This window comes from Amorphotheca resinae, assembly GCF_003019875.1.
Source record: "Amorphotheca resinae ATCC 22711 unplaced genomic scaffold M430scaffold_11, whole genome shotgun sequence".
NCBI lineage: Eukaryota > Fungi > Ascomycota > Leotiomycetes > Helotiales > Amorphothecaceae > Amorphotheca > Amorphotheca resinae.
The window spans coordinates 222,829-237,491 of NW_020194481.1; the positions used below are offsets into that span (position 1 = coordinate 222,829).

Below are 14,663 nucleotides of genomic sequence, written 5' to 3' on the forward strand. Positions count from 1 at the left end.
AGGGAAATTTGGGGGGGTTAAGAATTCTGAATATTTTTGACTTTTCTTTATCATACTATAATCACGCTAAGATGTAGAATAAGAAAGGAAGAGGAGATTTGTTAGAATTAGAATTATTATTCAGCCTCAGGGGTATCTCTCTATCTTCTTCTTCATCTTCATCCCAGGAATTGGTCTGAATGCTATATATATAGCTTATACACACTTACACCTTTCCCACACTCCCGGCCCCTCTTCGCTCGCTCACTCACTCACTCATTCACGCAACCTCCCCTTCCGCGGGCGGCGGATAATAAACTGGCTCCTGCGCATTCTGCAACTCGACGTCTTTAGGCTCTGCAGGCGGGGCGGGAACGGGAGCTTTGGACGGTGTGCAGTGGCCGTCTGCCTTGCGGTGGCGGTGCAGATGGAGACTGAGGAATATGAGGGTTATTGTGAAGAGGATGCTTGTTGTTTATTAGCTTCATTCATTCAGGCCTCAAGAAGGAAGACCTGGGGAAGAAAGGGAGATTATGAGGATGGGGAGGATTGAAATAACAAGAGGAGAATGGAACCATACAATTCTAGCCCCCCTAATCCACAAGCCGCCGCCAACGCATTCCTATACGTATACACGCTATCGCGCTTCCCCAGCACCCCGCGCTTCCTCGCGCACAAATCATAAAGCCCCGTGAAAGCATCGTAGGCGCACGAGAAGCCGCCGTGGAAAGCCCAGCTGTAGTCGGCAATCTCGGAGGCGAGGAGGGAGAAGGAGATGATCCAGAAGATGATGGAGAAAATGTCGAGACCCAGGAGCGCCCAGTAGTTGTAGATGATGGGCCAGACGAGGGAGGCGAGAAGGACGTAGCTGGAGATTATGATGGTGGCGAGTGCCTAGGGGGTGTGTGTTAGGAGGAGGGGGAGGAGGGGAGGGTTGGAAAAGGGAAGGGGACGTACGGTGAAGAGCATGAGGGAGTCGCCATCGAAAGAGAAGTCGGTCACACCGTAGGCGGCGAGGCCGAGAACGGTGATGCCAACTACGAGCTGGGCAATGCGGATTCCGAGGAGGAATTTGGGTTGGGGGAGGACGTGAGCGGTCGACATGATGGCGAGTAGGAGTAAGGAGTAAGAGATGAACTTCAAGAGCGCAAGATCTCTGAAGAAGAAGGCGCACGGCAAACGCAGCAAGATAGGACAAGAACGAGAGGACAAAGCAAGCAGGAGAAAAGAGAGGGAGATATAATTACAAGCCTAGCCAAGGGGAGAGCCCTACTTTATGACTGGATTCCGGGAGGCATCATGAACCTCCTGCTCTCAGCCGCATCTGCTTGATATGAGACGCAGCCACTCGGCGGCCTCCATTCCCGCCCTCTTCCCAAACCAGACAAGAAAAGCGACTGGATACAGAAAAAAAAGGGGATCCCCTGCCATAAGGCACTACCCAAGGCGCTTCCCCCAGACCCGGGATCAGGTGTTGCGAGACGTGGCGCGCACGACGCTGGGCCGTCCCCGAAGATTCGCAGGACTGGCCTCAAATGCTCCGCTGTCATTGGAGAGACGAGACGTCGTGAGCGAAGGGGAGGGTTGCTAAAAGAAGAAGCGGGATGGAAAAGGAAATTCAGATGGCACTGTGACTTGACTCCGATGCTGGAGCTGAACAAGCACCGGCGCGCAGGCCTGGACGGCAGGGGGCACACGAGTGATATAAGGTTTTATGATGGCTGCAGATGTGGTGCAAGGCTGAGAGCACCTTTGTCTGCTTGTGTGTTTCCCTACGTGTCTGGTCAAGAGAAGTCACATAACTTATGTAGAAGTCAACTCTTGTCATTAGTTTGTTTGGAGGAGAAGCCATGCCAAGGCCCGAGCCGCTCTCCTCCCCCCTAAGGCAGCTACCAGGCAGCACGAGTCTCGCTTCGGCCCATCTCTGATTGGCCCCTCTCCCCTCCGAACCGAGGCACCCCCCTATCCAAGAGCTTAAACATACGGCAATCTCCATTATTCATGCACTCTGCACTATTAACCTTAAGTTCCTTTACCTTTGACGTGAAAAGCGTAAGAAGCAAATGGCTCAGCGATCGTCTCCCCAGTTCAGAAAGCGAGTCGTCCTCTCATTGGCCCTGTCTATCTCCGATGGCTTGCAGCTTCACTTTCCCCCAAATGAATCAATTGACTTGTTTGGTTCTCTCTTCAACAATCATTTCTCAAAATAGATCCCCGGATCTCACTCACCGAGTAATTCCTAGACACAAAGCACCACCCGACTCCGCGGCGGCGAGTACCTATCTTGTAACTGTTGCGGCTGCTCCGAGTCCTGCTGCTAGATGCTGGGCCCAGGAGCTGTGATCTGATGTGATGCGGTTGAGTGACATTGTAAATGCTGACTTGCTTGTGCTGGTTGGGGAGTTGGAAGAAGAGAAATGGCGATGAGACGCGCATGATGCACGTCTTTGATGATCGTGAGATGTGAGAGCTGATGATGGAGTTGAGAGTCTGTCCCTTCCTTGCGAGACGTTCGCTCATTGCGCAAATTGATGGATCGATGCCCTTACCTGGGGTAAAAAACAAGAATCTCAGATATATGGGACCCCACTCATTGTACAGTTCATAGAACCGTTATTATTACTAGTCACTAGTCACTTGATAACCAGACAGGCATGTATGCACCATCCCTCTACTCAAGCGGATATGCAATGCGTAGCCACAATCCTGACATAACGGGCCTCTCAACCCTTCCCAGACGCCTGCCGATACTTTCAAAGGTATGCCCTCCCTTGCGCTCATGCCTCCTAGAACGCCGTATGGAATCTTCACTAGACCAGCCCCACGGTAATCATGCGAAAACTATTGTACAGGCTGCTGCAGGACCTCTTCTAATGCAACTTATTGACCCAAAGAGATAACAAAGGAGACCACGTCGTCAGCGCGGGTATGTTGCCGACGACGGCCGGTACATGGACGTGCTGGGGTCGGGAGGTTGTCCATAGCCATTATTGTATTGCCGTTTCGCCGGCCGAGCTAACGGCTCGTCGTCTTCGTCGCCGCTGGACGTCAGATCGATGACAGCGGCTATGGGGCGCTTCCCGCTGGTGGATCCGAGGTTCATCGCCGCTGTGGATGATGGCTCGCGGGCGGCCGGTGTCCCGTACGCGCAGGGAGTGCTTACTCGTACACTGTCGCCAGACTTTGTGACCTCAATAAGATCATCATCATCATCACTCGCAACACCGTTCGACTTCGACAGTGGTTCTGGCTTGGTATGCAACTCCCATTTACCGTCCGGTTGTATGGTCACTTGATCCACAGACCGGGATGTATTCTTCAGGATATCCTTGACGTATCTGGCAAGCCGTCAGCACATGGCAAGGAATGGGATGGACCTGGACCTACTCATCGACAGCCAAGTTTTCAAAAGGAGCCGAGTTATTGCATATAGGGCAAAGCCATGTTGGGCCCTGCTCCTGCAACTGCAGGTACGATGTAGCATCAAAGCATTGGACATGCCGGCAAGATATTGATCTGCATGGTAGGTCGATCCTCAGTGTTGATAATGGACATTTAAGGGATAGGACCGTAGCAGTTGTTACAATATCTGGGTCTCGAGACTTGTCGACCACTAGATCTGAGTTAGTAAGAGTCATCATAGAATCCAGAACACTCACTGTCGTTAACAACTGATTCCTTGGTTATGCGTCGGCCCGTTTCCAGTTTCTTCACCAGATCCACCACGGATACTATCTTCACCACGTAGATGAGTAGATAGAATTTCTGTTCCAATTGTCAGCACGACCACCCATTTACAGCGGCGCAGAGGGAAGAAGTAGTGTGTATGTAATGCAGTAAGAACTTGGAGTATAGGGGCTAACTTGAAGAGGGTAGCCACTCGCCTTATTTGTCAGGGCGTAGGTCATCTCAACATTGTTGGTATATGTTGGAACCTTGAGACGTAGCTCCTTCGTGATATCTACTGGTCTCGTAGAGCCCGGTTTGTTCTTCAACCCGCGTAGGTTGGCCTTAATCTCTCCCCCATTGACCTTGATCTCCGACTGGTGAGGAAAGGCGATATCTTGCTTGCCATGGCCCTCCGCAGCACAGAATACCATTACTCTTAGTGATGGGTCTAGTAAAACTCTCGACAAAATCGGATAATCCGAGACTCTCAGGCTGATAAGGACGGTATGTCGATGTGCCGTCATTACTAAAACAAGCCGTCAGCCTTGCGCACTCGCACCACGGCAAGCTAACTCCTCCTTACCTTGACATTCCTTCGTTTCAGCGAGCTGCTGTTGAATTGTGTAGAACGGGCTGGGCTTGAATTCCAAACCTAGCAGCGATCAGAGCCTGTGGGTAGCGCGCCGAGGGTTGGGCTTACTTTGATATCCTCCAAACCGAAGGTTGTTCAGTCCTGCCCCCATGTTGTATCCGCTGCCCGAAGCGACGCCCATGTAGGATGGAGTACCGGTGGCAGCTGGGGACAGTGAACTTGTCATGCTGGAGTATTGTGAATTACTAGGCAACAGCGAAGAAGGGTTCTCGATCATTCCCTTCAGGCGATTGAATGCGATGACATCTCCCCGCCGCGCATGGTCTCGAATTCCTGAGAAGTGAGAAGGTCAGTCTGGGCAGAACATATCGAAGCCGGAGCGAATAGGGGCAGGTAGGGCTAGGCTCGAGGCTCCCCGTCAAAGTACATACTGTCGATGATCCGTTGTTGGAGCTCAGCCTTGACTCCGTTCTTGTTCACGCCTTCGTTGCTACAGATCATCTGGAGAGTCCTGTTGAGCATGCCAGAGTTCTTCACCAACCGAGCGAGGGGCTCGGCATCGAGATGCCCACCCCCCATCGAGGCCATGGTGGGAGACTTAAGGATAAGGGAAGGCTTGACCGGTGGTCCAATACATAAGGACGAGAGGAGGTGGAGATGTTGTGTTGCGCTGCGCTGCTTGGGTCTCGGCGAAGGATGGGAGTGGCGGACACAGTCTTTGTCTAGCTTCGCATTCGCAGAGAGCAGACTTCTATCATGCCGTGAAGCTTTATAGCCTTTTTCATACTCGACCGTTCACGCTGGACGTTGGAGGTTTTCCCACGCGCCTCGTCACCAATTCATCGCCGAAAGAGGTCACCGCCTTTGCAGAAAAGAAAGTTTGCGCTTGCGGGGCTTGTCAAAATATCAAAATATTTCGCGATTCCTTCGACCACTGCGAATCATTGCGAGGTACCTACTTCAGACTCCAGCAACCCCTTCGAATTACCATTCGTAATTTAATTCTACACAATGGCGAAAAGCGCGCGAGCAAGCACGAAGAAGGCGAACCATCAGAGGCTGAAGAGTCGGGTTTTTGGGCCGGTTGAAGATGCACGGACGGAGAGACTCTCAGCAAAACTTCTTGAGTTGGCGTCGCAACCAAAGAAGAGAGAGGATGTAGTCATGGAGCCTCAAGAGGGTATGGAATATGGTCTTTGGTCAAAGTGTCAGATCTAACAACAAGCCAGGCTCCACCGAACAAAACAGTGCCGCCCCGACCGCAGAGAGCAAGGAGACTGAAGGTACAATACTTGCCCACATCTACCATTCTACTTAACGAGGTTCTAATACTATAATTCAGGTATGGAAGTTGATCAAGATGCCTCGAAGAGTACCTCCAAGCCGAAGTCTTCTAGAAAAGGCAGGATAGAGAAGAGACGAAGCAGCCGCAAAGCTTCAATCGTGTTCCCGAAGTACAAAAATGGCAAAAGAGTTGGGCCCAAGACGAAGGGAAGAAGATAGGCCATTAGTACAGAGTTCAATTTCTTATGGTTGCAGAGGCGTTATGGGGGTTCATTCTGCAAGGAGTTCCGGGATATGTGCTCCTGTGAGGGGATTTCCTTTGGGGCAGACGTGGGGTTTTCCTAAAATTTGCAGGCCGTTGTCTTGAAGATATCACCATATAACCTGTGGAATTCTGAGTATGGATTAGCTATGTCGAGTTCATGAAAACACATTGGCTTGGCACTTGACTTGCTTCCAGCAATATACCTAATGAATGGATATCATGAATAAATTTCTTGCCAGTCCGATAAGCTCTCCTTATCGCTTCCGGTACCTTTTGGGCAAGACGCGTTCGCCAAGACAGATCACCGCGATGCCGTGTTAACTTCTTGAATACAACTCTTTAATGACAGCGATGACCCTGCGACTGGGCTTCGCGCTTTCACATTAGGAAATCTCTTGTTGAAAGGTCTGCGAAACCCCAGTCGTGGACTGGGTTGCCATTCGTCGAAATGACACCCGGAACTTCAACTCTATTGCTCACCGCAGCTAATATCCTGATTCCCATCGCAATTCTTACCTTTGCGAGTGGCTTCTTCCCTTACAAACCATTTCTCCCTGGTCTAGCTGAATATGAACCTCTCGAATATGGCCCTCCGCCTGAGGCGCCGTTCGACAAACTCGTATTCATGGTCGTCGATGCTCTCCGGAGGTAGGGAACCACCATTGGGGATTCGGGGAGAACTAACATTCGCAGTGATTTTGTCTATTCCGGACTTTCTGGTTTTGCATTTACTCAGAGGTATGCTTCAGTAATCTACGAGATAATGAGATAGCAGGCTAATCTGTGCTTATAGTCTCATTTCCAGCGGAGCAGCAATCCCTTTCACAGCCCACGCTACATCTCCTACCATTACAATGCCAAGGATTAAAGCCATTACTACCGGGTCTATACCGTCCTTCCTCGATGTTATTCTAAACTTTGCAGAATCAGATACTACATCATCTCTAGCCACACAAGATACCTGGCTTGCACAAATGAAGGCAAAGGAAGCGGGCAAAATGGTCATGTACGGGGATGATACGTGGCTCAAACTCTTTCCTGGGATGTTTGACCGCGCTGATGGAACATCAAGCTTCTTCGTTTCGGTTAGTTGAGTCTAGAGAATTATAGATAGCATATAGCTGAATATAACTCCTCAGGATTTTACGGAAGTGGACAACAATGTTACTAGACATGTTCCTGAAGAACTGATGCATGATGACTGGAATACCATGGTCCTACATTATCTCGGCCTTGATCACATAGGGCACAAGACTGGACCACGAGGGTAGGATCTCGAAAATCCCAGATCCAGTGCTCAGCTGACATCTCGAAAGGCCAAATATGATCCCTAAGCAACGTGAGATGGATAGTATTGTCCGTCAGATTTACGAGGCCATAGAAACAGAAGAGTCTCTCAAGTCAACTCTGTTAGTACTATGCGGGGATCATGGAATGAATGATGCTGGTAATCATGGCGGTTCTGCCCCTGGTGAGACGTCACCTGCTCTGGTCTTCATCTCTCCAAAGCTCAAGACTATCACATCCGGTTTTGAATCTCCTGCTTCGTTTGAAGATGAATTCCAATATTATACTGTTGTTGAGCAGTCCGATATAGCCCCTACGTTGGGAGCCCTGCTTGGCTTCCCAGCGCCCCGAAATAATCTGGGAGCTTTCATTACTGACTTTCTCCCATTTTGGCCCAACAGTATGTGACAACACAAATCTAGTGGGGCTCTGAAACTGACAAGGGATAGAAAATGACCAAGTGCAGATCCTGCTACGGAATGCTAGACAAATTCTGAACATCGTCACTGCCACGTTCCCTGGTTTCGAATCCGACGGGGCTTCTGATGACTGCCATAAAGCCTCCTCTAGCACTGATGAGCTTGCATGTCAATGGAGAAGTATCACCCAGGACCTGGCTGAGATGAAGGGCGGAGAGCAAGACATTAACGGATGGCTGATAGCCGTATCAAAAGTAACTCACCTCCCCCTCATCATGTCACATTGCTAAATAATACCAGTGGTTAAAACAAGCACAGGAGTTGATGAGCAGCACTGCAAGCAATTATGATATTCCCAGGATGTTCACAGGCCAAGCCTTTGCTTCAATGGCCGTCTTGCTAGGATTAGTTGCTGCTGGTCCAACTCTTACACGCTCTGTGAAGACTAGCTCTCCTTTCGCTTGCATCATCTTGCTATATGGGGTCATGATGTTTGCAAGCAGCTATGTTGAGGAAGAGCAACATTTCTGGTACTGGGCTACTTCGGCGTGGCTAGTGCTTCTCTTGATCAAGCGGTACGTATCATTCTTCGCGCAAAAGCTCGGGGCTCATAAAGACTTAGCACTCGCATCTGGGTATACCCAGCTTTCTCAATTGTTCCCGTCTTTGCTGTAACCCTTCTTATGATAAGAATTGCCAGACGATGGAACCAAACCGGGCAGAAATTTGCAGGAGAGCCAGATATTGCTCGTGCCTTTTTCTCTGATCATAAAATGTTCCTTTGGGGACTTGTGGTTGTCACTTATTTGTGGAACATACAGTTCCTTTCAACCAATGGTTTCTCCCGCTTCCCCCAAACTGCTTCTGCTGTAATTGCAACAGCTCTTGCTACGGCATCAGCCACGTTCAAAGTGGCATTCACTGGTCAAGATTCCCCCGAGCTTATGACTGGTCTGATAAAGACAATGGCAGACAACGAGAAAGGGGCCTCTCTCGTGGCCCGCGCAAGGGTTACTTTCATTGCTATTGGCATCTCGCTGATCTATACTCTTGCCACTGGGCGTGGCCTGCCAAAACGTCCAAACCGTGAGTCTTTGCTACCCTTCATCTAGAACCTTGCATTGACTTTATTCAGCTACGATGAAAGCGGTGCATTATTTACTGCTCCTTTTTCTGATTACCCAATCCAGGGCTACGAACATACCCCTATTCCTGCTCTTTGAGGTTTTATCCCACCTCCTGAGCGATCTAGACCTCAACCTCGTCGAGATCACCACGACGTCCTTGCTCCTCCAATATATGTCTTTCTTTGCCTTTGGGGGTTCGAACGCCATTTCTTCCGTCGATCTCTCGAGTGCCTACAACGGCGTGAGCGGCTACAACGTGATCGCTGTAGGAGTTCTCACATTCGTCAGCAACTGGGCGGGTCCGATATTCTGGGCGTCTTCCACAAACCTCATGCTCTTGAAGTTGCATGAATCAGGACATAGGAACCTGCTGAAGGAACATCTGGCTTTGCTCACGGTCTTCGTGACGAGCAGTCTCTTCTTTGTCATGGCTGCTTGCACACTGCTGCGGACACATCTGTTCATCTGGACGGTGTTTTCGCCGAAATATTTATATAGTATGGCTTGGAGTATAGGCCAGCACCTGGGTATTAACGTGGGACTCGGAAGTCTGCTTTTCTGGCTTGGCACGAAATACACACAGAGGTGATTTTAATCTGGCTGTAATTGAAAAGCGAGTACCCAATAGAGTTAGAATTGCATTCACATCAGAAGTCTTCGTGCAAAGGCAGTTTAAGTTCAAATCAAACTATCGAACAAGTCATCAAAAGCGTCGCCCTTTTTCCGCTTCTTCTTCGGACGTTTCGCCGGTGTTGACTCGGCTCCCTTCGAAAGCTCTGCTTCTCCCATACTCCGTTTCTCTTTTTTCTCTTTCTTCCTTGACTTCTTGACTTCAACACCATCATCCCCTTCCTCCTCAGCCTCCCCAGTCTCTTTTTCTTTCCTCTTCTCCCCAGCGATCTCCTCAACCTCATCCCTCCGAACCACCTCTCCCAGATCCAGTTGCTCATGGTCCACCACTCCCTCAGCAACCGTCTTCTCCTCCGTACCCTCATCTTCCTCCCCCTTCCTCAAAGGCAGGATCAGCTTCCGGACCCTCCCTAACGTCGCCATCAGCATGAGTCCCAGAGCCGCATACTGATTATCCGCGACCAGACCCGAGAAAGCCCTAGATTACACATTCCACGCATTAGTCCCTCTTCCCTCCTTGCCACACCATATGCCCAATTCGCAAAAACTCACAAAAAACACCTCGGCATCAACAAGTCCCTGAAAAACCCCACCCGTCTCTCGACAGCCTCACGTGATCCCACCGTCTTCCTATGTCCCTGACCATACAGCAGCACCTCGCGATCAAGAGCCTCAAGCTCGATGATCAGCTTCGAGACGTGCCGTCGGAGCTGCGAGAATGCTTTCCACCATTTGGACAGCCGGTGCTGGTTCTTGTTGCGGTGGGCTGTGGCTAGGAGGAGGCCGGAGATGGAAAGGAGTTCTGGGTGTGGGGCTGGGGGCGCCATTCTTCGTGTGCCCGAACGAGATATGTTATGATGCTTTTAAAAGTATTGAGATGGTGAGCATATCATGGAAATGTACAGGCAGAGAAAGACATTTTGGCGGTGGGTTTTGGTGCGGCTTTGGGGTTGCAACTTTGTATCGAGAAATCGACCAGAGTTGAAAGGCTCGATGTGACACGTGACCAGATAAACCCCTCGATGGACCTTGGTGCCCCTGACGATCGATGGCGGGGTATTTGGGAACAGGACTTGGAGATTTGGGTGAATTAACGTTCTGGGAGTATTTTCGTTTTATTTTATTTGTTTTCAATCTTATTCATCTTACGTATCAAAGATATACGTACAATGTCCAGAGAGATATCCCATAGATGAGTAATCACCCCCAACCTTGGTGTTGCTTGTTGCTATTACGCGACTTCAAAAAACCCAGAATCTCAATTGCGAAACTCAATTGTGCTTCTGTTCTGCTCTTCTCCCGTCTGTTTTGCTCTCCCTCACTCTCCCTCTTCCACTCCCTCTTTCTCTCTTGTCTTTTCTCGCCGTCCTCACCCTCCCTCTCCCGCCCACCATGTCCGTCCCCGAGGACCAAAGCCTCGCGCCCTCCATCTCCGTCCGCAACCTCTCCTACACATTCCCCGACAAGTCCACGGGCCTGCACCAAGTCAGCCTCTCCCTCCCCCCAGGCTCCCGCACGCTCCTCATCGGCGCCAATGGCGCTGGGAAAACCACTCTTTTGCGCCTCCTCGCCGGCAAGCGCCTCGCGCCCTCGGGCACCATCTCCATCGGCGGTGTCGACCCCTTCAAGGACGGCCTCGAAGGCGTGACATACCTGGGTCTCGAATGGGTGCTCAACCCCATCGTGCGGACGGACATCGGGGTCGCGGAGCTGCTGCGCAGCGTGGGCGGCGACCACTACGCCGCGCGCCGCGACGAGCTCGTGCGAGTCCTGGATATCGATCTCGCGTGGCGCATGCACGCCGTGTCGGACGGCGAGCGGCGCCGCGTGCAGTTGGCCATGGGCTTGATCCGGCCGTGGCGCATCCTATTGCTGGATGAGATCACGGTCGATTTGGACTTGTTGAGCCGCAGTGATTTCCTGGCCTTCTTGAAGCGCGAGACCGAGACGAGACCTTGTACCATTGTCTATGCGACGCATATCTTGGATAATCTGGCGGCGTGGCCGACTCACCTGGTGCATATGAGTCTGGGGAAGGTTAAGGAGTGGGGGGCGATGGATCAGTTTAAGTTGACGAGGACCCCGGAGACGGGGAATAGCAGGCTGGGTGAGTTGGTGTTGGCGTGGTTGAAGGATGATTTGGCCGAGAGGGGTCCCAGGAATATGGGCGTTGGTAGTGAGGGGAAAGCGTACCTTAACCCGGGGGTTGGCGGGTATGGGAGTGAGCAGAAGCCGGTCTGAGCTGCTGGTTGCATTTTGGGTGGTGACGATGTGATGATGATGGTCTCTTTCTGAGTGCCCGATTTTGCTTTTGCTTTTCCTTTTGCTATGAGCGCTTCAACGGCTCTTCAACACGGTGCATGCATGGTTGGCGTAACATTTAACATACCCAGGTGTCTTTTATCACTACGGACTCAACGATTTAGAGCTTGTCTTTATATTAAACATGGCAGGCGCAGCATCTAGCATACATGGGTCCCTCTCAAGACTCAGCAAGATTACAAGAATAGACGCGCAAAGAGCCATCCTCGCTCGCAATTGCAAGTTCCATCCCGCTCTCCCCTGGATGAGCTCTATTTGCAGGTTTCCAAGCCAACTGTGTAATTGCCCTTGCCGGGTTCGCGTAAGAGCTTATTATTCCCTCATTAGCTAGATTCCTTGCTCGGTCTGAAAAGGGGCACTTACATTGGAGAAGCCAATTCGATCTCCTGAGCGGAAAAATCTCCCTTGATAACCAAGCTGTAGATCTTAAAGTGGCCCGTCTCCATCCCGACTGCGAGACACACCTGACCATCCCCTGTCTCCGCGTCGAGGAAATCTATCGCCGTGACGGGACCCTCCTCCGTGATAGTAGCCTTGTGAACAAAACCTGCTGACGCTTCATCCCTTACCCAAATCTTGACCTGCTTGTCCCGTCCCGCTGTCGCAAAGAGAGGCAACGGGGTCGGCGCCCATGCCGCATCCAGGATCATCCGGGTGTGGCCTTTCGGATCTAACGCAAACTGTGTGTATTTGGACTTGTCAGTAGCGTCTCGCTGGAACACTGCCCATTGCCGGTCACGACCAACGCTGAGCAGATACTGGTCGTCTGCGGAGAAGCGCAGCCGGGTTACGGTCAGAGAGTGTGCGGTGAGGGGAGGCTTGATCTCATGCCAGGTCTTCGTTTCAAAGAGCCGGATCACAGCGTGGTCGATAGAGCTGGCCTTGCACGCTGTCGCAACGACCGACCCATCATGGCTGGCTGCGAGGGCCGAGATCTCGTAACCGTGCCCGTACAGCTTTTCCATCTCAGGCCACAGAGTATGCCGTGATAGGTGTTCCTCCGTAGGTGGATAATCGAGGTCCAATGTGGATTTGTGGACCACAGAAGCTGGATCGATCGCCTCGCGATCATTCTCGTTGCCGTTCAGCACTTCCTCGTCATCCCCAATTGCTTCTATTGCTTTGTTAGAGAGACCAAGGACCGGCATATTAGCTGCATCTGGCATCTCTTCTAGGTGAGACCCTCCAAAGCCGCAAAGTTTGCTCAGGAGATTCGCAACGGCCCTGGGTTCGTTGAATACTCGGAGGAGCTTCTCATCCGCTCCCGATACAAATCGAGATGAATCCAAAGAATCGATGCAATTGAGATCATAGCCGTGGATCTGGGGCCTTGCCATCTCATGCCAGGAATACTGTTCCCCACGCTTCCACTTAGCATGCAGTCTGGTAGTTTGATCGGAACTGGTGGAGAGGAGGTAATCGCCGTCCTGCGACCACGCAATGCCGGTGATGGATTGTGTATGGCCACTGATACCCACTCCTTGGATCCATCGATCCTGCTCGTCGCTGTGATTCCACAGTCTCCAGCTCCCAGTCCTCCCAAGGCATACTACTGTTGAGCCAGAGGGGGACCAGAGACCAGTCCAGAAGCCTCCGGTACTACCAGTAGCTGTTGTCGAACCTTTCTCGGAGCTGATCTCTCCTAGTCTGGTAATAGTAACCCACACACCAGTCGTGGCATCAGGCTCCCAAATTGCTAATGAGTTATCCGCAGATGCAGAGAGTAATTGCAATTTCTTGTCTCTACGCCATCTCGTGCTATAGATCCAATCCTCATGCCCAAGTAGAAGCGCTTCAAATGTAGCTGAGTAATCCAGTCCTTGGGCCTTGAATCGATGGGCTTTATTAGACAAAGACTTTCCCGGAAGGAAGGCTCCCAACGAAGGATCTGCAGAGGCGGCTGCCGCTGGCAACTCTTTACCTTGGTGAACTCGCCACAGGCGGATATATTTGTCCTGGCTCGCAGATGCCAACAGGAGATCGCTGTGTGGACTATCACTCTCTTTCGTGAATTCCAACGAGCGGATCCACCCCTCGTGACCAGAAAGAGTAGCTTGGAGTTTGAATTCCGGTCCGCTCTGGGAATCTAGGACATAGAGCTGGATGATATCTTTCGTCCCAGCCACCGCAAGCACGTAGGAATCTAGCGCACCCGTGAGCGGGCTCAAGGCCATCGCCAGGGGAAAGAATCTTGGGGTGACAGTGATAGACTGTCGTAGGCTGGCCGTGTTCGATTCATCAAGACACCAGATCTTAATAGTGGCATCTGCAGAGCCGGACGCAAATATTGTTGCGCCAGGTGCTACTGCTATACAATTGATGGAACTTGCATGGTCTGAAATCGTCTGAGCACAGGTGTAGTGTTCAGAGGTCGTGGCTCTCTTCCAAATTTTGACGGTCTTGTCAACAGAGCCACTGAGCAAGATCCCCTGCGAATTGGGGACAAACTTCACGACATTCACAGTATCAGTGTGGCCTTGGAGGAAGTCATAAACACCTCGGGAGCCAGAATTCTGCAATCATGTCAGACTTTGATGCCGAGACATAATAAGTACGTTCATGTGACAGAGGATGGCACTCCGTCAGAGAGGCTTACTTGAGGTCGCCATAATGCTATATTCCTATCCGCTCCAAAGGCCAGGATTCCACTCTCGTCCCAGTCGGCGGCGGCAGGATGCCTATTGGCACCGGCCGCCAGATACTCGGCGTTGAGCTGGACCATCCTCAAGGCATCGGCAAGGCTGAGTGAGGAAGAGGTGCCTCGAAGAATAGAAGAAAAAGCAAGACCAGACGAAGCGTAGAAGATCTATCCCATCGAGCGGCAAGGTACAAACATGCTCATGCTCCAGAGAAGCTGGAACGTCTGGGCTGGAGGAAGATGGTGGCTTTTCTAGGGTGTTGGAATCATTTTCACGGATTTTTATCGCCAAATTTTGTCACTTGCGGTACGGCTTCAGAATGGACGGTTTTGCAAATTTGCCATTTCTTCGCTGGCAATGCCATCATCTTCTTTATATTCTAAATGATTCAGGATGTCTCTTCTATGTCTACATTTTATATGTATATATATATATATATACTCTCTCTCC

At 51.0% G+C, this 14,663-nt stretch overlaps 7 protein-coding genes across 7 annotated transcripts; 3 read left to right on the forward strand and 4 right to left on the reverse strand.

Annotated features, from left to right (window-relative positions):
* Window positions 1-115: 115 nt before the first annotated feature.
* M430DRAFT_60985 (hypothetical protein) lies at window positions 116-1,212 on the reverse strand. The gene is made up of 3 exons (XM_024868893.1): window positions 937-1,212; window positions 560-873; window positions 116-446 (listed from the first exon to the last, which is right to left on the reverse strand). Exons 1-3 carry the CDS (start codon window positions 1,081-1,083, stop codon window positions 260-262), a joined length of 648 nt encoding a protein of 215 aa, XP_024717727.1. The 5' UTR covers window positions 1,084-1,212; the 3' UTR covers window positions 116-259.
* A 1,684-nt stretch (window positions 1,213-2,896) lies between these two features.
* Window positions 2,897-4,828, reverse strand: M430DRAFT_30468 (hypothetical protein; the record flags this gene model as incomplete). The annotated part of the gene is made up of 7 exons (XM_024865951.1): window positions 2,897-3,317; window positions 3,367-3,592; window positions 3,639-3,744; window positions 3,843-4,174; window positions 4,232-4,300; window positions 4,349-4,573; window positions 4,672-4,828. The coding sequence occupies 7 exons, from the start codon at window positions 4,826-4,828 to the stop codon at window positions 2,897-2,899; spliced, it is 1,536 nt and encodes a 511-aa protein (XP_024717728.1).
* Window positions 4,829-5,251: 423 nt separating this feature from the next.
* M430DRAFT_21907 (hypothetical protein) lies at window positions 5,252-5,743 on the forward strand (the record flags this gene model as incomplete). The annotated part of the gene is made up of 3 exons (XM_024864593.1): window positions 5,252-5,420; window positions 5,470-5,523; window positions 5,583-5,743. 3 exons carry the CDS (start codon window positions 5,252-5,254, stop codon window positions 5,741-5,743), a joined length of 384 nt encoding a protein of 127 aa, XP_024717729.1.
* Window positions 5,744-6,237: 494 nt separating this feature from the next.
* On the forward strand, window positions 6,238-9,211 carry M430DRAFT_21908 (hypothetical protein; the record flags this gene model as incomplete). The annotated part of the gene is made up of 9 exons (XM_024864594.1): window positions 6,238-6,437; window positions 6,483-6,527; window positions 6,583-6,874; window positions 6,929-7,056; window positions 7,106-7,476; window positions 7,526-7,749; window positions 7,796-8,070; window positions 8,118-8,581; window positions 8,631-9,211. 9 exons carry the CDS (start codon window positions 6,238-6,240, stop codon window positions 9,209-9,211), a joined length of 2,580 nt encoding a protein of 859 aa, XP_024717730.1.
* M430DRAFT_36846 (hypothetical protein) lies at window positions 8,847-10,286 on the reverse strand (the record flags this gene model as incomplete). Its single annotated transcript, XM_024867002.1, has 2 exons — window positions 9,805-10,286; window positions 8,847-9,730 (listed from the first exon to the last, which is right to left on the reverse strand). Coding segments are annotated over exons 1-2 (700 nt in total), but the record flags the coding sequence as incomplete, so codon positions are not given.
* A 104-nt stretch (window positions 10,287-10,390) lies between these two features.
* M430DRAFT_36848 (hypothetical protein) lies at window positions 10,391-11,526 on the forward strand. The gene has a single exon (XM_024867003.1). It carries the CDS (start codon window positions 10,645-10,647, stop codon window positions 11,491-11,493), a length of 849 nt encoding a protein of 282 aa, XP_024717732.1. The 5' UTR covers window positions 10,391-10,644; the 3' UTR covers window positions 11,494-11,526.
* A 57-nt stretch (window positions 11,527-11,583) lies between these two features.
* On the reverse strand, window positions 11,584-14,470 carry M430DRAFT_126756 (hypothetical protein). The gene is made up of 3 exons (XM_024861999.1): window positions 14,171-14,470; window positions 11,938-14,087; window positions 11,584-11,882 (listed from the first exon to the last, which is right to left on the reverse strand). The coding sequence occupies exons 1-3, from the start codon at window positions 14,294-14,296 to the stop codon at window positions 11,735-11,737; spliced, it is 2,424 nt and encodes an 807-aa protein (XP_024717733.1). The 5' UTR covers window positions 14,297-14,470; the 3' UTR covers window positions 11,584-11,734.
* Window positions 14,471-14,663: the final 193 nt, after the last annotated feature.

Bases quoted from the DNA above. Each gene is read 5' to 3' on its own strand.
- M430DRAFT_60985 (XM_024868893.1), bottom strand. From the start codon at position 1,083: ATGTCGACCGCTCACGTCCTCCCCCAACCCAAATTCCTCCTCGGAATC. The intron at 874-936 runs GTACGTCCCCTT...CACACCCCCTAG, and splicing joins ACTCCCTCATGCTCTTCACC to GCACTCGCCACCATCATAAT. The intron at 447-559 runs GTATGGTTCCAT...ATAAACAACAAG, and splicing joins GGATTAGGGGGGCTAGAATT to CATCCTCTTCACAATAACCC.
- M430DRAFT_36848 (XM_024867003.1), top strand. From the start codon at position 10,645: ATGTCCGTCCCCGAGGACCAAAGCCTCGCGCCCTCCATCTCCGTCCGC.
- M430DRAFT_126756 (XM_024861999.1), bottom strand. From the start codon at position 14,296: ATGGTCCAGCTCAACGCCGAGTATCTGGCGGCCGGTGCCAATAGGCAT. The intron at 14,088-14,170 runs GTAAGCCTCTCT...ACATGATTGCAG, and splicing joins TAGCATTATGGCGACCTCAA to AATTCTGGCTCCCGAGGTGT. The intron at 11,883-11,937 runs GTAAGTGCCCCT...GGGAATAATAAG, and splicing joins ATCGAATTGGCTTCTCCAAT to CTCTTACGCGAACCCGGCAA.